The sequence below is a fragment of the Aulostomus chinensis genome, chromosome 8 (assembly GCF_037954235.1).
Source record: "Aulostomus chinensis isolate RoL2024-O1b breed Wild chromosome 8, RoL_Achi_v1.0, whole genome shotgun sequence".
NCBI lineage: Eukaryota > Metazoa > Chordata > Actinopteri > Syngnathiformes > Aulostomidae > Aulostomus > Aulostomus chinensis.
In genome coordinates, this window is record NC_141327.1 from 14,187,333 (window position 1) to 14,211,708 (window position 24,376).

At 41.2% G+C, this 24,376-nt stretch overlaps 1 protein-coding gene across 1 annotated transcript in view; it reads right to left on the reverse strand.

Moving 5' to 3' along the window:
- Nucleotides 1-1,081: 1,081 nt before the first annotated feature.
- Nucleotides 1,082-24,376, reverse strand: part of prkcaa (protein kinase C, alpha, a) — a 149,460-nt gene continuing 126,165 nt past the window's right edge. The window contains exons 15-17 of the mRNA XM_086211090.1: nt 21,722-21,829; nt 13,428-13,568; nt 1,082-3,718 (exon numbers count right to left, since the gene is read on the reverse strand). Of these exons, the coding sequence (XP_086067216.1) occupies nt 3,554-3,718; nt 13,428-13,568; nt 21,722-21,829 (414 nt within the window). The 3' untranslated portion in view covers nt 1,082-3,553. The remainder of the gene's footprint in view (nt 3,719-13,427; nt 13,569-21,721; nt 21,830-24,376) is intronic.

Here is a 24,376-nt window from a genome sequence, read left to right on the forward strand (position 1 = left end):
TGACCAACAGACTGTGCAGCAGGTGTGGATTTTACAAGTCAACACAAAGTCTCATTCATGTGAGTGCAAGCGCTGCTATTGGTGGATTCTGCCTCTTTTTTTTTTTTTTTAAATCCTGATTTGGCACAGGCAAAAGTTCATATGTTCACTGTTGTTGCAATGTTCATATCAGATATGTTTCCTGGTGTTAATATGGACATTCTTAAAGTTCTTAAACAAAAGCTGGAGAAATACATCTAACGAGACAAAAGCACAAAAAGAAAAACTCGACAAAACGACAACATGACATTAAGATTATAACACGAAGCCCAATGAGGAGAATCTCACTATAGATCTGGATGTTCCACATAACCCTAAACAGATAAAGGCAAAGTGAACCAGGGGCCGTCTACACAAGACAGTGCTGATCTCAAGCCAGCAGCAACGTATCAGAGAAGAGACATTAGTATCTATTTAAATATCTAATCTAACAGCCATACCTCCGTCGTGGAGGCTGTGTGGATAAATGAACATTGTGTATCACCGAAATCTGTTCATTTCCTTCCCAAAACTAAATTTGACTTCTGATCAATTAATGACCCATGAACACACCGTCTTTGGGAGCTCCTGGCTTATCCCTCTCATTAAAACACAATATTTTCTCTTTATTTTTTTCTTTCCAAAAGCTGAAACGTTCTTATCTGTCTCCTCCCCATGGCCAAGAAGAATCCACTAGATCCACTAGACACCCTCCTCTATATTACCCGTCTTTCCACCAAAATCCATCCATTTCTTTTTGAGATATCCTTGCTATCAAACAATAAAAAAAAAAAACCACACACACACACTGGCAATCACGTGGTTAAATAAATCTAATCTCAAATTTTCTTGATAACTTCACTGCTGTTCCTCATTCTCGTGTTTACCAACTTGCCCGGAAGTGCAGTTCTTAACGATGAGTAGCGGGGCGGCGTGGTTAACAACAAGGCCTGCAATCACAATTGTCAAGTGTCTACGGGATCAAATCTCTGTCGTAACTTGAGTGGGATGTTGATCAACTCACCTAAAAACTGGACAAAGCAGATCTATGATGTCAGAGATGTTTTGTTTTTTGTTTTTTTTGTTTTTTTACAGTAAGTATCTGTTGGTTTAACTAGCAGGCCATACAAGCTATGGGATCTGAAATGAGGGAATCCACACAAATCTTAAAAATACTGACCATAAAGATGGAAAGTAAAGAAGTGTATTATGATGCATTCTGAGATATTTCTATGGACATTCGGACAACACTGAAGTCTGATCAACCAATAATAATAATTTTAAAAAAATTCAATCCAGCTGACCAACACATTCGCAAGGTGTGACTGAACTTGGATTTTTTTCTTTGAAGTGCGGGGTGCGGCTGTCTCTTTGAGGTTTGGTTTTATAATTAGCATGCAGCATTTAATGGATCACGTGCTTGAATGGTGGCTACCAACGCATGCAGATACAGACGGACAGTCAACATCCAGACAATCATCCAATCCATTTGCAGTCGTTGGATATGATTCAACAAAACAGACTCTGACACAAGTGGCACAGCTATCTCTCACAACTCAACCGTGAGACAACCATGTTACACTGTTGATCTGTGCTGGGTACTTATATTACACATACAAATATGGATTTCTTCATTAATCTAGTAAAAGCACATTCAGGTGTTGGTATAAAAAGTGTATACTTGCTATACTCTTAAAATAACTTGTGATTATTTACAAAGGAGTTATACTGATATTTGATACATTAAAATATTGATCTGATCTAAAGGGAAAAGAAGTATGAGCTCACAAAAAAAAAGAGGAGTAAGAACTTCAAAGACATCAAAGAACAAAGAGGGACACAAAAGTAATGATTATGTTGACGTACTTCAGATTAAAGATGAGTTTGTGGACTCGTGGTATTTTCAGAGGATTCGTTTCAGCTAAATTATTTCTGATTTGCAACTAATGTATCCAACAAATGTGTTAACCTACTTTTGGGGTTAATGACATCACGGTATATTCTAAAAAACAGTAAAAACGCTACTTCAAAATGTCTTAACTGTTCCTTTTAAGACAAATATCATCATTGTGAGCTTTGCAGTTGGTCGTTATGGGTGAAGATGGAGCAGAGGCAAGATTACATAGGGCTGGGCAATACAGCCATATATACCCAATATTGTCTAGTATGTTTTTGTTTTTTTTCAACGTATTGATACTGTTGTACACAAGTTTTTTTTCCTCTTAATCAGTGCCAAAAGCAAAAAAAAACGTGTCAGATTTCTTGCAAAATTACTTTTCAAGTATTTGACATTTCAGGTAACAATTATTGTTTTAATCGATTTTATCAAATTTCTCATTTCAGGACTACTATGAATATTAAAAAAAAACATGTTTTTCCATATACTCCTAAGACAATGTTGTGATCTATTTTGCAGTTGGTAAAAAAAGACTTCTGAATATTGTGATATGAAGTGTTTCCACTTCGCCCAGCCCTGATGTTTGAGATGTGTGTTTGAAACAACAAAAATTAGACTTTTTTGGTTCAAATTTTAAAGTTGGATTCAAGACCTGCTGGAGTACTAAAACAATCACTGTGTGTCCACATAGTGTCCACAAACTTCTTGAAGTTGGAATAATACAATCTGCAGCCCAGCAAGGGCTGGGAAATGTCTGGATTCATATCTCAAACTTGAAAAAAAAATTGTTGATGACAGTGAAGAAATTTTGACAAATCCGAACTGATCCTGATACACTTCTCTCCACTTCACATATTTGCTTTTTTTTTTTTTTACAGGCTGCATATTCGTTTTTAATCACCATATGTTTCTTTCTTTAATTAGTCTGCTGCGCACACCAGAAATTGAGACTAAAATAGCATTTAATACCATCACCATCAAATTAAAGGGGAAGAAAATGTAAACACGATGCAGGAAACGTTGAAGTTATAACGCCTGCACCACCACTCCTTCATATTTGGCTTCACTGTCCCAAATGAGTATATTTCAGCTTATCAAACAGTATTTTTAACGAGACAATCATTTACACAGAAACTAACTGTGATCCATCGAGTGGATGAGGATGTTTATCTGGTGAGGCTTGAAGAGTTGCACAGGCATATTTTCCAGATTCCGTGCCTTAAATGCTATCCCTCGCTCCTCTAATATTCTTTTGCTTGTATCATATACAGCCACAGATTAACATGTTCATCTCATCGTATACTGGCATAGATAAATGAAGCTCAGCATCAATCTGGCTTAGTGCATCCACTTAAACCTTCATTATAAATTGCGGGTGGGGGGTTCATTGTACACAGTACATGCTCGTCATTAAACTAAAGGAAATAATTTCTTGTGGTGGCCAAGAAACTAATCTATATATGATCTACACTGGCAAAGCTATCGTACAGAACAAATATGCATGCCCTATGAGTAAAAACAATACATAAAGGTTTATAATGTGCCTTGATCAAGTTGTGGTCAGATGTTAAGTTGGCGGTTAGTTTTGGAGGGTGGCAGTGAGCAGGGAGATTCCTCGAGGAGGTTTCTTCATCCTTCTCACGCGCTGTTGTTGAGCGACGGGTGCATAAACTGAGGGTTGATGAAGGAGAATCCGGCGAACTCAGCCTGATCGATGTTGGCGATAACCAGCTCGTCCGGAGGTGTGAGCTGAGGCTGGGTGCGCGTGAAGAACTTGTCAAAGTTCTCTGCTCCTTTGCCGCACTGAAGTGAAGAGAGACAGAGAAGAGGGTAGGGTTAGACTCGCAGTTTGTAAGAGAACACGAACAGAGCAAGAAGACCAGCTAGACAGGACAGGCATGGTGGAGCAAGTGTGACCATCACCGCAATTCTTAGAAAACAACTACAGTTCTTTGCAGAGTTTCACTCAGATGAGCCCGGAGCACATTATAGTTCACATCATCGCGACTCACTCAAATCACACTGAGCTGAGCAACTGAACAAGACAGATACTACACGAAGCATTAGTGAGATGTTTTTTTTACTTGAATTTTTCATTCTGGTGTTGAATATTTGTATTCTCACATTTCCAGGCACTGCATCTTTGTGTTTGCTGCTTTTTCTTATGTTTTCCTCTTTAAAAAAAAAAAAAAAAAAATGTTCATTGTCTATATTTTTCTCCTTCCCTCTCTTTTTATGATTCACAATAAGCCCCCTTGAAAATAAGATTAAGCCTGTTCTTACTTACACTGAAAACACCTCATAAAGCATTAATTAACCATTGCAAGTTACTTAAAACAATAGTTCCCCATTCATCAATGCGGGAGCCAGATGAAGCAAGGTACAGTCTTTATCCATTTAGGTTGAGTAGTCAGATCTTGCTATTTTGCTTATAAATTAGATTAAAACTCATTTACAACCATTGATTAATTTTATGAAGGATTTACAATGCAGGTATAATGCACTCACAACCATTTATTAATTCTTCATAAAGGGAGACTTATTGTTATGTGGGACTGACTTGTTAATGTAAAGTGGTTAATTAATAATTAAGGCTACGCCTGCACATCCACATCATTTAAAAACGTATATATGTGATATTCTATTTGTGTAAATCAATCAGTCAATCAATCAGTCAATCGATCGATCCATCCATCCATCATAAGCAGGTATAATTTGTGTCTTTAATCTCTTGACCAGTTAGGATGTAAACATAACAAACTAAAACATTCCAATTCCATATTGCATCACCTCACCTTCACCCTGCCCCCAAGTCAAACTAAACATGGAAAAGGCTACACACCTGATCCCCCCCCCCCCCACACACACACACACTGCAATCTGTACGAGGACGTTATTCTATCAACATCAAATTACATGCTCTACATCTCATTCACCTGGATCACAACAGACCCTTCTGATTACCAAACCAGCACTGGCACAGCTGCAGAACAGCAGTTTCATACAAACAAGGATTTATTTCAACATCTGCAACTACACACACACACACACACACACACACACACACGCATGCGCGCGCACATGCACACGCACACACTGTGCTTGTTTGTATTTGACCCCCCCGACTAAAGCTAATTATCCTAGTATAGAGGGGAAATGATAGCAACAGCTTGGAGGTGCAACAAGGTCACTAAAGGTCTCGTTATGTGTGTTTATGAGAGGGAGGCAGTCTGTAGGGGTATAAAATGAGTCATCACGTGTCTTTTAATGTTTCTCTAGTAGGAGGATGGTAAAAAGGCACAGGGGGAGCAGACGCATCTCATGCTTGATAAATTAGCACTTCTGAGAAAGGAACAATTTTCTACCTTTTTGTTTTTTGCACGTGTAATCACAGTGCTTCCATGACAAACGTGGTTAAACGTTGATGAAGAATGATTACTTTACTGCACATGTGCTATGGTTGCCTACACCGTATGTGTGTTGCCTGGCGTTTCGGTGACAATCACACTGCCATATTATGTCAGGTCACATGTGTGTTTGCCGCACCTATTAGCTCAGGCTGGAGGAAAAGAACATGGCACAATGCTCAGGCACATTTCATGCTATTTCATGCATCAGTTGCTTTATCCGAGAAAACACACTTTACCCGACCCTGTCGGAAACGCCATGAAAGGCTTTTTTGTTTTATAGCCACGTTCAGGGAATGAAGGTGAAAGAATATTAGTTCTCAAAGGTCTTGTGCAGAACTGACAAAATGTACGTGCTTTGATGTTTAAGAGTAGTCTGGGGGAAATGTACTCAGACAAGATGATTTTCTTGTAATCGGTGTACTGTGAACCCCCCCCCCCCCCCCCCAGCAAAATGAGGCTAGTTTGGTTGTTGTGTTGTTGGCTGTGTGGGATCAAATAAGATTATTACCATCTAATATTGGCCTACATTTGCCTCCTTCTATATATATTTTGGGGGGGGGGGGGCATCATTTCAATTTATGAAAACTTTTGCTTGAAAGAAAAAAACCACAATCTTTCCACCTTTCCTGACTGATGTCATTCAAACCCTGGTCAATACAATTACGTAATACATTTAAATCAATAGTTAACCTTTTTAAAATCATAATGAGCAAAGTACAAAGACACTGATTTATAATCCAGTCGTGGCCTGCATGGAGGAGGTGTGACCTCCGCCGCATCTCAACTAGGAGGATAGCTCAAAAACGAATTGATGGATTTTGATTAACATCAAATTCCTCTCCCAGTGCTTTTTAGTTTTGTATTTTATTCAGTGTTCCTCCACTGTCGCTTTAAGTTCTTCGCATTGACTCAAACTGGAAGGTGGGTCTGTTACTTGCAGATTTCTTGATTCTTTTCAGTTAAAAAAAAAAAAGAACCAGAACGAGGCAGAGAGAGCGCACAGAGTTCTTCCCTTCTCTGTTCTCACTAACTGGTCCGCGTTCTCAGTCGTCTACCTACGTGAATGTTTGGATTGATGATCATTCAACCTACAAAATGTCAAAAGTCCTTGATGGAGATGTTTAGTGAAATTCAGCTTTTTAGCGGTGAATTGTTTGATTTAGTCTCATAACTCTCATAGAAATGCTTTCAGCTACATAAGTTTGACGTTTTCAGGGAAAATGCCCTAAAAAGCAAAAATACACTAGAGACACATTTAACTCGGAACCTAAGAGTGCACATTTAGCAGCTGAAGAGCTAAAATGTCCCTTGATACCAAAAGAGCAAAAAGTGAATATTGGAAGGAATTAATCAGGTTGACAGAAATGCCAAATGAAAACGAATAATGCTGCTTTAACTGCTGGATGAGGACCTTTTGTTATAATAACATGCTTGTGATGTCGATATCACGTTGTTTCTCCTGGCTAAAATCAAATTAGTTGAAGGCGATTTAAAGCTGTTCCAAAATAAGTTGGACTGGCATGTGGGAAGTCCCTCGCCGCTGCACTGTGTGTTTCTGCTCTTTTTTTCTTCTTCATTTAATTAGATTAGGAAGTTGAGCTTTGCTCAGACAGAACTGATGACAGAATATCACAGCCAGCTAAATGTTTTCAGGTCAGGACGGATTTATCACCAAGTGTTCAGCCAAGTGGGGACGTCTCTAACTTTGTTTTGTCTTGTTTTTGTCTGAAGTAGAACTGCCATGAGCAAAGCCCTCTTGGCCTCTACTTAATTAATGTCCTCTGTCAAAAAAAGCATCCGTCCCCTCTCTGAATTAAATGAAGCAGATACTAATGACTGAACACCAGCAACCGCATGTTCGCCACATGGATCTTTGATTTTAAATAAAAGCTTAGCATCAGTGGTTCTGAACACCGTAACCAGGTCTGCATGGAGGACTCTACAACAGACAGTGTGGGGGCTCGTTCTGATTTGTTTTGGGAGGGGTTTAACATCCTCCTCCGTCATTTTCAGACCCTCACAAATCATTCAAACTCTTGACTAAGTCATGACTAACTGGCCTTAACAACTGCTGCCCTACATTCACAGACGTAAGTGTCCTTGTCTGCACATGCGTGCGTGCGTGCGTGCGCGCGTGCGTGTGTGTGTGTGTGTGTGTGTCTGTGAACAGCTTTGGAATGTCACTGTTTTCCATGCAAACACACTCTGGTAGTCTGTAAAGGTTCATTTTTTAATCCTTTTATTGTTGAGGCCAGACAAGTGTGCGTGTCAGGTTCGTCCTTCCGTTTTACTGACAGGTGACGTTGGCTCTAAGCCACCATCACCCTGTCAGCTTGGATGGATGCAGGACACACTCTTTAAGAAAGGAGATGTTCTGTGTGTGTGATTCGTCTCTCCTTCCTACACAGCAGATACCTGATGGGTAATACCCAGCGTCCTTCAGCTGCTGTGTCTCCTTGTCTTCTTCTATCCATCACTGACCATCCTACGCTCGAGTGAAGCAACACATTTTTCACTTTGTGACCTCCACTGACAATCACCAGGATCAAGATGTCTCTCTCTGGATCCTGATTCTGTTACTCTATGTGACGCCGGACTTCTGTTCTTAACCAGCGTGTACAGAAAAAAAAGACATATGTCAGACGAAACTGTTGGACATATTTCAGAATCATTCTTCAGGTTTTTTTTGGATCTCATAGCAACTCTGAATGATTAAACTAATCTACCGAGGAAGAGGATTACAGTCAAAATAAAGACTTGAATCAAAGAAACAGAATCAAAACTATTTTATAAGAGCTGCTCTCAGGAGATAAATGAGGCTCAAACGATGAGCTCAACAAGAACAAAAGGAGAAAATTAGGCCATGAACCATGCTATTATGAATATCTGGACCGCTGCCTTGTGATGTGTTTGGGAACATAAACCCACACTTGGACTGGTCTCTTCGTTCTCATGGTGGGATTGAGACAAATCTTCTGTGGTGAGACCAGAGCTGTTGATACATCTTCCCATACATTGTAGCATGGTGTCCTACATGGGGTTTGACCTACTTTTCCTCTGTCTCTGTCTCTCTCTCTCTCTCTGTGCACACATACAGGCATGCACGGCTCTGCACTCAAGCATATTAAAATAACACTCAGCTACTTTGGATGATACATGTCGGCGTGCCTCCATTAAGAGTTGTGCCAAGATTCTCTACTTCTCTTACCTCCATCTCTCTCTTGGAGCCACAACTGTGAGAGGCTCTCTGTTCTTGACACAATCCCCCCCAACAGGAGGCTTTGTCGAGCTGAACTGTTGTCATTAAAGGTGAACAACTCACGTCCGATATCTCAACCACTGCACCACCATGCTGCCCTTTTTGAAATCATTCATTTTTATTTTATTTAGTTGGAGGTTTCAAATAAGGCAGCTGGGTTTCCTGGTCCTCCGTGCACTCCATTTTACTACTATTTTTGTGTATTTTTCAAATTGTGCAAGAGAAAATTAAATCATCCAACACTTATTATCTAATGTGCCCTATTTCATAAATGTGCCAATCAAAGTTGGGTTATTTACACTCAAAACTAAAGATAATGGGGTGGCAAGGTGGTGCAGTGGTCAGCGCTGTCGCCTCAGAGCTAGAAGGTTCCAGGCTTCCAGCACAGGATCTTTCTGTGTGGAGTCTCCATGTTCTCCCTGTTCCTGTGTGGGTTCTCTCTGGTACTCCAGCTTCCTCCCACAGTCCAAAGACATCAAGAGGGGACGAGGCTGATTGATACTCTAAATTGACTGTAGGTGTGACTGTGAGTGTGAATGGTTGTCTGTCTCTGTGTGTTGGCCCTGTGATGGACTGGTGACCTGTCCAGGGGGAACCCCACCTCTCGCCCGAAGGATGCTGGGATAGGCTCCAGCCCCCCCGTGACCCTTAACAGGACAAGCAGAAGAAAATGGATGGATGGATGGATGGACCTAAAGATTAAAATCAGAACGTTCAATAAAAATATGTGTTTTGGCTACATACATGCTTTAAAAAAAAAAAAGTACCTAAAGAACAGCATCTTCAAATCTGTAAATCGGTATTAAATTTTACGGAGGCAACTGTGTTTAGGCAACAATTACTTACTGCAACACTCAAATATACAGCATCCATTAAGAAATGAACTCTAGATTCTATGGAAATATCCTGACCCAGTATCCTGAATAGTAGATGATGGAAATAAATCCATTAGCAACACAAACATGCTTAGTCAATCTGCACCAGCCTGCGCTTCTCATGTTCTTGCAGCTACAATGAATCACAGCTCCCCTCCATTGTCCAAGTATCCCATGAGGCATGTGCACCCCTTCCTTGGACAGTCTTCCAAGACTTCCTTTGCGGTGACATCGTCCTCCCACTTCATTCACTGCTGCTAACATCACAATCAATCAACAGCTTTCTCATCTGACCTACTTTTCCCATCTCTCTCCATTCCTTCCAGCCGTAAAGACGCTCCACAAGTGGGTGTAAAGCGCGTGGGCTTAAACGCATGTTGCATTCTCAAGAAATTAGCCTCATTTCGATAGCTACGCTGCTCTTGTTGGATGTGGATGACATTTACCCTGCACAGTGAAATCTATCGCTGCCTCATTCTACCACACAGAGAGACACACACACACACAGACACACACACACACACACACACACACACACACACACACACACACACACACACACACACACACACACACTTTTGTCTGTGAAGCCCTGGTCCGAAAGATAACATTGGTTAGAATAGCTCAGCTGGGTGCAGCCGGTGTATTGATTGCAATTCCACAGCTGTCACGGGTGGATGAAGTGAGATTGAGCTGGGATGGTTGTACAAGGAGAAAGAAAAGAGAGGAGTAGGAGGAGAGGATTAGATAGGAAGGGTAAGACCTAGTCAAGGGTAAGACTTATGTAATGATAGCTATTTGATGGTAATGGACCCAATGACAGTGCTGTAGAACATGACAAAGTGAGATGGACATCAAACAGTCAGTTATGGAGGTCACAGGAGGCATTTAACAACGTCTCCCTCTAGTTTGAGTCATTATGCGCATCTATAACCAAACTCGTGCAAGCACGCAATATGCCAAACCCATGCACATGTGTATGCATGCACTTCCCTGCAACTTCCCTGTGGTTAAATCCAAAGTATAGCTGCTTTAGCTTCTTTCCTCAATATGGATTCCACTTCAACCAAACCTGCACTCATATGCAGCAAATCGACAAACAGATGAGGCGTACACGCATCCCCCTGCTTTCCTCAATCTCTTCAACCTTCACTCTCTTTCTTTCACCTCCACACACATACACTGCTCACAAATACACACACACACACACACTCACACACACACACACGCACACACACACACACACACACACATATACAGTACACACACGCGAAAGCACATAAAGCATTTCCATAACGCCCAGCATATCCTCTCAGCAGGAGAGCGTACGGACAGAGGTTCACCTTATTAGAGGACCTGGTGCCCTTGAGGGTTGAAAACAGAAAAGAAAAACTATACTTCAGTTGATAAATGAAACACACACACACACACACACACACACACCACACAGTCCATATGAAGTCTCTCCGACTCGGCACAAACAGGGAGGACGTGTGTGTCCTCCACACGGTATTGTGTACACACAAGGGATTTTAAAATGACATCCTACTCTGCTTAGTTTTATGAAATATGCATTCATAATAAATTGATGTTATATCAATTATACATTGAAATGAGAAGCTTTTTATGGCCCATATATCACATGCCATATGTGGTCTCTGCCTGCAGCTGTGTTTTGGCAATTATAAAAGGCATCACGTTTCATGTCAAGGCAGTATTATATTCCACATCCCGGACAACTTGACTTCACATGGGCCATTAATCATCTTTGTAGTAGTTCTCTAGTTCCAGTTTTTTTAATGTTCAACCCTTTTCTCTATTTTATATCTCTGTAAATGGAATATTACTGTTGGCTGAATAAAACAAGAGAGCGGAAAACATCACGTGAAACTGTGCAGAGGTATTTTCCCCTGACCTTTAATGGTCTAAACCATGTGACTGTTCATGGACTATGAGACGGAGGACAACGCTAAATCAGCTGAGTGTTCTCATAAGTTCTCAAATATATTCTGCGTAATGCCTTCACGTTCAAATAATGACACATATACTTCCTGTATTATTTAAAGTACATGACAGGTTATTTACTAGACAGTCAAACACTGATACGCTGCTTTTTTCTGACATGTAATGATGTTTATGACTGACCATAATGACTCCTTCTGTCCTGGACCAGGTCTCTGCAACGATATGGGTGATTACAGGCTCAGACCAGAGGATGAACTTCCTCTTTTTAGGGACTCTATTTAAGTGATCTCTGATGCCAGGCGGATGGAGGATGCCATGTTTGGGGCATGTTGAGCTTCAGTGTAGTATTAAGAGGGCAGTAATCTGAGCAGAAACCATGGCACACGGTACAAAGAGACAGGTATTTGACACCTAATTATTCATAAGCGTGATATCACTCAAACCAATCAGAGCTCCTACTTGTCTGAAGAAACAGACCTCCTCATGTGCCAGGTGAAGTTGCACGTATGTCATTCGGGGAGGAGGGGCCACCAGTTTTCCCACATTATTTAGGACCAGCTTACAATGCTGCACATCTGCTCGTCCGGTTGATGCGCCTTTAAAAAGCACTTCATACGAAACACCATTGACCAACCAGCCTCTTCTTGGTCTGTGGCAAAAATGTTTTCCGGTGTTCCAAAACAGCAATATGCCATGGTTGTGCCATGTCTCATTAACGTAACGCAAGTTCATTTGCTAGTTGTGTGAAAACATCATTTGCGCCGGCTTGAAAATACCAACCGAGCCGAGCCCTGAGACTTACGGTTTTAAAACACTTGTTCTTCAGCAATGTACCTGGTTTGGAGTCTCTAGCAACAACAAGTGTGTGTGTGTGTGTGTGTGTGTGTGTGTGTGTGTGTGTGTGTGTGTGTGTGTGTGTAGTTGCAGATGAGTTTGAGGGGAATTTAAGGAGCGAAAACCTTGAGAATAGGGTCCCCACCACAAACTGTGACACATACAGACAAAATAGCTGCATTCCAAATGTCTCTGTGTTTGTATGTGTGTGCTTGCGTGCGTGCGCGCGTGCGTGTGTGTGTGTGTGTGTGTGTGTGTGTGTGTGTGTGTGCGTGCATGCATGGTTGTATTTGGTGAGATTATTCAATTCAACAGCATCTCCACTTGAGAGGGTTAAAAAAAGAAATAGTTTTATCATCATCTTCTTGATATTCTATAAAGTTGGTCTGGACACATTTTATTACTCACAGCTAAATTTGGATGTCAACATTACACACCAACTGTTGTGTACCAAGTTAAGATGAACTGAACACTGACAACCTTGTGTACGTGTTCAGGCTGTTTTAACTTTCAGAGACTGTGAATACAAATTCTCGCTGCAGTCTCCTGTCATGGATTGTTTAGATGAACCAAGAAGCTTGTACCAGTTTCGCCAGAGACATTAAAAATCGAATAAATCATTGCGACAATGATTTCTGTGGACACAACAATGCTGTCATGATAAATGGACAACATCCTCCTGTAACTACACAGCATCTATCATCGTGTTGAGGAGAGAATGCAGCTTGTCTTATGACACAAAGGGAGGATGCCTGACGGGATGATGACATAAGAAGACTCTTGTGGGTGTGTGAAAAGTCCCCCTCAAAAGATAAAACCAAAGAAAAACAACAACCAAAAAACCAATTGCATTACTGTCACAGAGAAAACAAATGGAGCAATTTTAATGAGGTAAATGATGCTAATTTCTAGAGTGCTTGGCACAAAGCGCAGCCAAGTTTTTATGTATTTAAATGCATATTGATTTTAGGGATTGGATTGCAAGTTATGACCCTCTGCTATAAACTGTGATGTATTGAGAGTAAAAGACTTCTCTACAGCTCAAGAAATGTATTTGTTTTTACGCTGCAAGCCTAAAAACTATCATCCTGTTTATGGGTGATGCACCTTCAGGCCATCATGTAGCCATTTAAACCTAATAGGCTAATATTTAAGCACATCAGACTTACCACTTTAGGTTTGAAGGGCGGCTGTATCTCCCTGTTCTGAAGGCGTTCCCAGTCGATGCGTCTGAAGAAGGCGTGTTCTCTGATGTCCCTCTCTCCCTCGGGGCCACAGCCCAGACGCTTGGACGGGTGCTTGGTCATCAGCTATTAATGGTCGAGTAGACATGGAACCAGAGCAAGGTTAGTCCAATTATACCCGGATCAAGCTGTTTTTGATCAAAGTTTTACAGAAAACACAGTGTGGATGCATGAGGCAGGTTTTCACAACCTCAAAGACAAAAAAAAAAGAAAAAAAAGAAGACATTTTTTCCCCTTTATTTTATCAAATTGAGAATCCATTTACCTTTTGTTGAAGAATGATTGATAGTAATTTATGGATTCTTTTCTAAATACATACGTTTACCACATTCTCTCAACAGTAGCCACTGTTTCACTTTGTTTTCTCCTGCTGCCGTGTTGTTTCACTGATGTGTTTCATAATGTGATTCCGCTGCTTTTCTAGGTCAGTAAATGACAGCAAAACAGATGGGTATGAAAAGAGTGACATAATTGTTTTTTCCCCCTCTCTCTCTCTCTCTCTCTCTCTCTCTCTCTCCCTTTGCTTGTTCTGCCTTCAGAGAACTGCTGCCACTTCCAATCGCACCACAGATAACATGAGGACACAGTTTGCACTTTGCTGAAAAGCAAAGTGAGATAAAAAAGAACCCAGAGGAACACAAGCAACAACAAAATCTGACCTTGTTAAATTATGCAGGAGCCCACTGGTGTTACTTAAACATAAATGTCAAAATAATGCATCCAAAAAAACACCCCAAAAAACATGCCAGTAATTTGTTACAGTCTCATTTGAACTGATCTTTTTTTTTTTTTGAACTTCATGAGTTTTGGTTTGGACTTCCTATGTTCACACTGTAAGTGTCATGTCTTGAGGATATTGGCTCCCTTGCTCTCTCCCCTCGCCGGCCTCTTTCCGTATTCACCTGGTTTCATCACATTGCACTTCTATGGGAGCTTTCTCATTTCTACTCACTCGGCTGAACTGCGTACACACTTTGATGACGTATTTTCATGTTAAAGGTACTTTAAATGGCAAAATGTCTGGATAGTTACGACAACTGGGACATACTTTATCCCATGGTTACAGTTCCTCTCAGTCATTTGATTTGCAACAAATTTAACATCTGATGACTGTGAAGTTTTCTATTCTGCACGCGAGATAAACTTAATTATCACAGCATGTCTCCCTCTTTCACCTCCTACTGCACGTGCGCGCAGGTCACCATTTGCACACACGTACATGTATCAATAGAAGAATAGACTTGCATTAATTAAGAAATAATAAACCAGAGGGTGTTCTTTACGATTATTCAGCAGCTTAGAAAAGAGCTGGAACTGTTTCTCATTTAAGCTGTTCATTTATTGAAATCAGTGACGATCAAAGACAGAGAAAATAGATTAAATGATATAATAAAGGTCTGTCCTCCATTTCGACTAAGAACACTAGGAATTACACTCAGAAATGCGGTGCTTTCTGTGTATTCGTGGCTAACAAAGCATAACCGACACGACGCACTGTGGTTAATACACTTGGCCAAATACAGCTCAGGAGTCTCACTGTATGTGTAGATAAAAGGTAAATCAAGCACTCTGCACCTTCCACGACTGGAGAAATGGGAGACATGTTTACACTAAACCCATAACACACACACACACACACACACACACACACACACACACACACACACCAAGTCATTGTTGGCTTCTGTTTCCATTCTCAGTATTCCTGAGTTTATCCTGTACCAGCTGGCTTTTTATTTATTAATGGAGACTTTCTACCACATCCTGCACTTGGGTCCTTCTCTCCCGTGTTCCTGTGGCTGAACAAAATGAAGACAAGACGACTAGAGAATAAAAGCACATTGGCAGTTTGAGATGATTGCAAACTTGTGTTGGACATTAAATCTCTCCTGCTCGCAGAGGAAACGAGTGTCAATAATAGTTGTAAAAATCAAAGCTTACATTTGGAGACATTCTTGTTGGTTCAGAGAAGCTCAACATGATGAGAAGAAGACAGGCAGGACCTGTTCACACTTAAATTCAGTATACATGGCTACTCATAATAGAATTGTACTACTGACTGGAAGCAGTTCTATTTGTGTGTATGAAACATCAAGGGTTATTTACATTAATATTTCACACTGCTCCCACCTTATTACAGTTTTTGTCCATATGGTATTGCTAAAAAAAGATGACAAGCGCTAATGCTAATAGGTTTCAGTAATTACAGTCCAATGACATCTTAACATCTTGATGGAATCTGAGAAAGAAATAGTACTTGCTTTAACTGAGTTAGTCTCAACGCATGAATAAACTGGCTTAGTGACATACACAGATGCTCACACACACACGGACGCGCACACACACACACACACACACACACACACACACACACACACACACACAGGACTCCAACAATTAAATCCCTAATTTGTTATGCACACCTTCATCTGCAGCACAGTCACCTTGACAGTTCTCCTTCAGTATATGGTGTGTGTGTGTGTGTGTGTGTGTGTGTGTGTGTGTGTGTCTGTGTGTGTGTGTGTGAGATTTAACAGCTAACGCTCATGTTTTATGACTGCACTTTAGTGTATTCGCTATCTACAGTTAAATACATACGGTATGAAACAAGTTTTTGTGAAGACGCATGATCTTCCAAAGCAGATGCATGTTTCCTGTAACTGGTGGATTTAGTTTCCTGCACTTTTCTGGCTCGTAATTCCTGGTTGGACAGCCTTCCATTACTTTTTAATGAGTTAAAATTTGTTTTTCCACTGCTTGCACCTCCATCCGTATGAAAATGGGGCTACGAATTTTTGAGAGTTCTGTAGAGGTTTTAAATCAAACAGTCGCACATTAAAATATGCTGACGATTTTTGTATATTTTGTCTCACAATGTCACCGTAATCAGAGCATGCCTTCATTCATCTTTCAAACATTAATAAAGTATGAATAAATGAAGGCGCTACTGTTCTGATACAAGACCGAAAAATGTCCTCAAGCAATATTTTCATTTTGAAGAAGGTGCACATTTAATATGGGTGGTGTTGCATGTATGTTGCACATCAGAGATGTCCAGAAAGCAGCTTGCATCACTCTCAAATTTGAAGCTACTGTATTAATATTGCAGGAGGGGAGTAAACCATTGCTCAGTAATACACTGATTATAGACTCCTGCATTACACTGCAGCAGACTCATGCTGTGTTCATGAAGATAACAAAACATCCTGTTGGATAATGTGAAAAGACATCACATCTGTGGTCTAGACTAGCGGCGCTAAAGGACACGGGTACATATGCTGTTAGGGAAAGTTTAGCTTGGCTTTGATTTTTCAGCTGACTTGCAGAATTTCTTTAAGAATATCATAATGCGCGTCATAAAATAGTCGACTCATTTTACTTCAACACGAAGCAATAACTTCTTTTACTTGATTCATTTAACAGCCTCTAGGCTTCACTTTACTTCTAAAATATTTGGCTTGACTTAATTATTATTAGTGTCTAGCGTTTTTGAGACAGGACAGAAAAATGACTTTATTCAAATAATGCAGCTCGGCTACTGATAAGTTTACCTAATGAAGAAGTTGAGTTTTTCTTTAACGCTCTTAGACATCTGGTTTACTGAACTGAGACGAACCCATAAGAGAATAAAGTGCCAGATTTAAATAATTTAACTCTAAAAGCGAAATATATGTAGTTTAACAGAAACAACGTTAAATGACACGCGATCATGAAAAACTTCTTCTCCATTGAATTTGTTCTCACAACATTTCTATCAGCCAACCCTCCGGTGCTGCAAGCGCTTCGACATAGCAACCGTGGGCTGGGTCACATCTGAAGTAGCAGAGCGCATCCAGCTGGCAGAGCACGTCAGACAGCTGTTGACGAGGAAGGAAAAAGTCATTTGCAACTTTCTGTCTGTTCACAGGATTGTCACTGACGGTGAGAAAGCATCCTGCTGTAAGAGCGTGAGGCTGCCGCCATTAAACATCTCACACATTGAAAAGTCCTTGAAAGTGACTGACTGCTGGCCTGCCACCATGTCACTCAAGCGCTAAAGCGTTACTTGGAACCCGATCACTTGAATTACTTTGCATAATGTGACAGATAATCATCTGTTGGAAAAAAAAATGTTGTGTTGACATTTCCTAGAAAACATTTTTGAAAAAGGTGTCTGTTAGCACTTGTGAACCTCCACGGCTCCGCAAGGGTTGGGCTGCATGTGTTTCAAATGTGTAGAACTTTGAAGACGCCCTACTGTTACTGCTGAGAACGTCAAAATGTGAGATTTGAGGCGACGAGAGGTTTGGAGAGAGCGAGTCAGAGAGAGACAGAGAGAGAGAGAGAAAATGTTAAAGTGGGAGAGAAAGTAGACAGGGTCGGGGAGGCAGCAGGGCCTCTGGACAGGTACAGCAAATGTACCAAAGTCTTAACAGGAACGCCATCATCATCTTCATCACCATCATCATTGTCATAACCATACCAAGGCCTCATCACAGACACGCTTTCGCTCTTGGTTACAAATAATAAATGGGCTTGTATTTTTTTACCTCTTGGCTGAAAATACATCACCAAACATACCGTCGGGATTTAACTGAAGATGTGCACAGACGCGCTGCTGCTCCTGCATGCAACAACATGCTGTACTTGTCTGAAAGCACCATAACAATGATGCATTGACCGCAAAATACAGTAATCATGATGGAGCACAACAGCGTTCCAAACAAAACCTTCAGGTAACATCTCATTATACAGATGAATGAGGATCTCCACTCCTGACCTATTTAATGTCTGATATATTCTACCATATATAGTGAGTGTACATTTTTTACAGTTTGCTGCATTGCATGATTATTCTACAACCGAATTATTGTGTTGGCACACATCTGATATGCAGCAGAAAGAATGTGCAGTTTTCTACCACATTTACTCTCTTTTGTTTTACCTTTCATCATCTATCTTCTCTTTCTCTCTTTAGTGGGTCAGGCTGCTGGCAAGCACTATGTCTCCATTAAGAGGAAGTGCTGTAGCCATGCCAAACAAGGGTTGAGACAGGGACTTGGGTCGAGACCAGGACACACACACACACACACACACACACACACACACACACACACACACACACACACACAGAGCTATGAAAAATAAAGGAGAAAGGATGGGAAAAGCAAAGACGGGTACAAATCAGCAGAGAAACTAGTGGAGTTGTGGAAGAGACGGGGAGACAAAGCACATTATTGCACAGCTCATTGAGTTTGCACTGCCTCTGGATACAAATAAAACTGCCTCTTTCACTATTAAATCCCACCCCCCCCCCCACACACACACACACACACTCAAGTGTGTACATTTCTGTAACCATTGCAAGTACTTCATACAGAAATATTCTCAAATAATCATGTCCTGGTTGTTCTCATCCCAGGTTGTTGGGTGTCTAGTCTGTGTCACACTCCTAAGCGTCTGATATGACGCAGAAGCCACCCTTTGGTGTCAGTTTGAGACTCACCGGGACTTAAACTAACAATGTTAGATACGTAGGCATGAGTCATATATGTGCACTTTGCATTCATCTTCTCTGAATTTCTGCAAGTTTCCTGAAAGTTTATGGATGCCGCACAAATTTTGCAGAGCCATCAGATATCTAGGGGGCTTGGTATTACATTGAATGTCTGATGCAACTCATAAAGGTGCTAAAGAGTGCCTTGTGCATCACAATCAAGACACTGGGGGACATGACGTGTGAGACAGTGTCGGTATTAAACGACCTGGATGAGATGATTTTTTTACGGTGTTACTAACGATCTGCTGTTACTGACGTGAACAACATTTGTAATGCGTCTGCTCTTTTATTGACCGTATAGTTTTTACGTGGTCCTGATGTCGACAGCAACCATCAGCAGCTGCCAAGATTTGCCAATAATTACATTTATGTGCAACAGCTCTGCTCAGAATGAGCATTTATTGACATTTCACCTCGGACGTGCAGAAAAGAGAGAGTCAGAAGCAGAACCAGGGAGAGTACACTCACTCCTCAGAATAATTTCTGCTTTACTGTCTGTGTAGTGAAGAAGCCGAATGGGACAGGGTCCAATTTCCCTCCAGTTTCAGTACCTTCATTTGGTAAATATGATGACTTAAGTTCTTCTTAAAAACCTTTCCTCTTCATTTGCTTGAAAATATTCTGTTGTTAATATAAAAGGAGACAGCTGCTCAACTTGGTGTGCAATCACTAGCAGCACAGTTCCATTCGCCCCCTGGATATCCAGCAGCAACAACGTAACCGTGGTAGCGTTGAAATACTTCTCTGTTCTTGCAGGGCTGAGCTGGAGGGGAATCTGGATTCTGCATGACGGAGCAGACTAATGCAAGCACAGTGGCGCAAATGTAATCGCCGCCCTACGTCCACTAGGTGGCGCACATTTCGTAGAGTCTATACTGCTGTGCATCACAGTACAAATAGCATTTGTTTCACCAGGTTTACTTCCTGTACACAGGTGGCACTATGACTTTGGCTCAAATTCAGTATCATGATACTGTGTTTTCTGGCAAACCAGGGATGCCGGGATCCTAACTGGGGTCAATCAAGATATTTTGATCTGAGTGGATTATTCAGCATCAGCTGCAACTATCTGCAGCTACTTTGTTAATCAATAAATGGTTTCAGTCTTCTTTTTTGCAAGCAAAAATCTGGAATATGTACCGGTTCTAGAAATGCATACAGAGGGATTCGCTGCTTTTTTTGTGCTTTGGGTTGTGAACTGTTGGATTGGATGTTAGACGACTTTGTTATTTTGAAAAGTGAAGGAGCAGCTTGGACTGCAGGTGCTGTAAACATTTCTTCAAGCAGAGCAATTCAATTTTCACAGGTTTACTTTGGACTTATTTTATAAACTGTAATAAGCTGAAGTGGACCCACAACAACTGCACTGTCTAATAAAAGAAGTACAGCTATTGGATCAGGACTCGCTATAGGCAGAATAAATTGCTCTTGGGACACATAAAAGTAATCAGAATATCTTAAGTGGAAAATGTGGAAGTTACTCTGTGCAGTTGTTTTGAGATGCTATATTTCCAAACGGTCAGTTTCATTGGCCCCAGCTGTCATTTTGGAATATTAATTTATGAAATAATGTGCATTCGTTGTTCACGGCTATGAAGATTTGGGAATAAACCTTTAAAACCAATTTTCTGAAGCCTTACAGCGACACACAAGAGTGGTGTAACGGACACCTGAATAGGTTTTTCCTTCAGTGTTCTGATAATGCACACTGTATGAGAAAGACAGAGAATCAGCGCGGGGAGACTTGTGGTTCCCAGACAGTGTTTAAAACACCCCTACACTCATTCATACGCTAACAGAGCTAGACGTCTCATATGTTACATCAAGGTCCAGAAGGCTAAGAAACGCCTAAAGCAGATCAAGCAGAGAGAGCCTGTAGTCGTCTTGCATGAATTTAAATTATTTTAGCTTCAGTGAAGAGCACTTAAAATGCTCATTTGGAGGACTTTCAACCCAGGCTGGGATAGCTGCTGGGGGAAAGAGTCCCAGTTAATACAGGAAGCTAGTCAGAAGAAGACGGTTGTTACATATCAAACGGAACATTGTAAGTGAATGTGTTTGTAAACATGTAGTATGAAACGACAGCTCTGACAGCAGTCAGTCGACCTTTTTTTGTACAGCAAATGAATTCACCGTGTTGCTTTACTATACAGACTAAAATCTCTATATACAGATTCTGTATACAAACATCGAATCTTTGTTGGGACAGGGAAGCTTCTGGTTTCTATGCTCCTTCGTAGTAGCTTGGACCACAATCATGTTTGAGCAGGCCTCGGTTGCGTAAAAAGTCTGTGCAGCGCATAAGAAAGAGCATAAATGACTCTGCTGAAATGGAGAGTCCGTAAAATGGCTGTACTCTGACGATTTAATAAAGACATTTCAGGGGTTTTAAACTGTTAACTGGCTACTTTTGAAAAAAAAATCCCCTAGCGTTTGTTGTCTTTCAACTCCATGCAAACGTCCCAAGTTTCTATACAGCCTGTAAATAATGAGAAGCAGATGGAACAGGGAAGTCTTGGACAGGACATCCGCCGGCTACCCTCGAAACCCTGAAATAGTGGCCCTGATTCCCAAAGGCATCAGTCGGCAGACATGGCCGATGGGTTCTCTGATTGCACAAACTAAAACTGTAAATAATAGAAAACTCTTAACCCGTTGATGAAAAAGGACTTCCACTCACCCCTTTGCAAATGGAGACAGCTTCTTTAGACAGGGACTTGGCGTAGGACACGTTGTGCTCCATGATGGACTGGAACAACTCGTCTTCATCCTCACCATCAAACGGAGGCTGAGTACAAATGGACGTATGTAAACAAAGATGGTGTTTGTTGGCATTTTCACATTCTATTTTTTAAGTCAAAAAAACAAGATTTTATTGTTGAAGCGTGGGAGCACCAAAAGGATCCGCCAATTTGACGGCTTCTCTTCCTACCTGATAAATATCATGGAGACCGCAATGAATGTTAAAAAAACGGTTTTAAATCAAAGAAGGACAAAAGAGAATGCTGACAGTGAACATTGAGGAACAATGGAGAATTAGTGTGAACATGCCTCTCTCGGGAGGACTCTGCAGGGCAAATGGAGTGGATGACCCAGCTTTTTTTCCCCCCTCCCTCCTCACTTGGTGGTTATCATCAGTAACCATAATGTGGGTGTTTTGACAGGGTATAAAATGAATTATACGTCATTTCCACTCAACTGGCCCCTTCAGCTAGAGATAGCCTGTCTGCGTCATGCCCTCTTTACCTGGTTTCACACAAAGATGGAGGAGGGCAATATCTCACAGGGTGGAGTGGTCTTAGAAGTCCCATGTTCCGTGTTTTCTGTTGCTAGGAGAAGCTAATGAGTAAGCACACTGATCCGCGCTTTCATTTTGGCCTTTTGAAATGCGATGCGACTGTGAATGTTTTCATTCTCCATGCAACTGCTTGCAGCTTCCCACTGCAGTGGTTTTCTCTGCAACATATTTAAACTTTATTGTGACAGTGCAAATTATTGGTATGAACTTGGCTTAAAGGGTTTTACACCGAAAATTCCAGAAGTGTACCACGTTTGTGTACAGCAGCACAGACTAAGGGCCGTTTTCATTTGATTTTAGATGTAAAATTACAAGGATTATTGTGTCTAAGGTGTGGCCAGTGTTGTCCTCTATAACATTTAGAAGTGCAAACTGTCTGGTAGAAGGTAAATTCAAAAGGTGCAGCGGTGGAACGAAATAAAATAAAAGATCAGCAGGTTTGATGCTTAGTAAAAGCTGTCAGACACTCACATTCAGGGTCGCTCCTCTGGAAATAGATGAGCCAATCACTCAAAGGCATTTCTCCAAGAAACCCTACCGTTGTCTGGAGGTGCAGGGTTACACAATGTGAGCACCAAAGCTTAGCAGCCAGAAGCTTGTCGTGTGTTACATTTGATTGATGCGTCAATGATAGGAACGGACAACTTAAAAATGGGCGGTGCTGTCGTTTTAGCCATGATGCTACGATATCCTGAATCCATTTAGAGCTGCATAACAGTGTTTGCACCCTGATGTCACAATATCAAATGTTTTTTTTCCAGTGATTATAGTGGCCAGAGGAATTTGCAATAACATTACTGTAACATCAATAAATGTATAGTGTATTTTCATCCATCATCGTCCATCGTCGTCTTCCGCTTATTCCTTACTAGTAAGGGTCGCGGGGGGGCTGGAGCCTATCCCAGCAGCTACGGGTGAGAGGTGGGGTTCACCCTGGACAGGTCACCAGTCCATCACAGGGCCAACACATAGAGACAGACAACCATTCACACTCACAGTCACACCTACGGTCAATTTAGAGTATCAATCAGCCTCGTCCCCTCTTGATGTCTTTGGACTGTGGGAGGAAGCTGGAGTACCAGAGAGAACCCACACAGGAACACGGAGAACATGCAGACTCCACACAGAAAGATCCTGTGATGGAGCCGGGACTCGAACCCGGAACCTTCTTGCTGTGAGGCCACAGTGCTGACCACTGCACCACCGTGCAGCCCTGTATTTTCATCCGTGCGTTTTATTTCTTTTTGGGTAAATTCATTTACATTGTGCAGTGAGGGGAGTCTATAATCACCCAGTGTGTTGGTTATAGACTCATTATCAATTATTATTTATTAACGGATTTTTAATAATATTTTTGACACCCTAAGTTTGCATCACAATACATTGTAAATATAAAACATTTAACGCAGTGGGAGGGAGGCTGTGATGCAGAGAATGAATGAGCTCTCAGTTATCAGCTGACTCGTACATAAATACGTGGTTGGGAAAAACTGGAGAATATTAAGTTATCACCAATCAGTCTGGAGGTGCGCGCATCATTTTCTATCAGCCTGAGGGTGAATACCAAGAAGGTTGCCTTAGGTTAAAGGAGAGTTTTTATAGTGAGGAGCACCGCCATGACACAATATGCTGAACACCTCATCTGTTCTGGAGCAGGTCGTCTTAGAGGTAAGAGATCAGAGCCAATGACAGCATCGACTAGCGACCAACCAATTCACTGGGAAGGTGACATCATCATATCGTTCCTTGAAGATCTCGTAGCATGAGTATAATCACATCTAAGCATCAGAGATTAAAGGGGATCATCCTGCTCATTTCCTATTTCCTTATAATTCTATTCTTGGACTCAATTATTCGTCAGATTCGACAAATTAAAACAAAACCTCCCTATTTATGTTGTTCTCCAGAATATGCGCCAGTATCTGTATTTTGTCGTGTACTGTGTCAGGAGTGGGCCCATTCCAACCAAACATAAGAAGACTGTGAAAGTAGAAAGTTACACATGAAAACACTAAAGCCGCTCAGCACCTCCCGAGT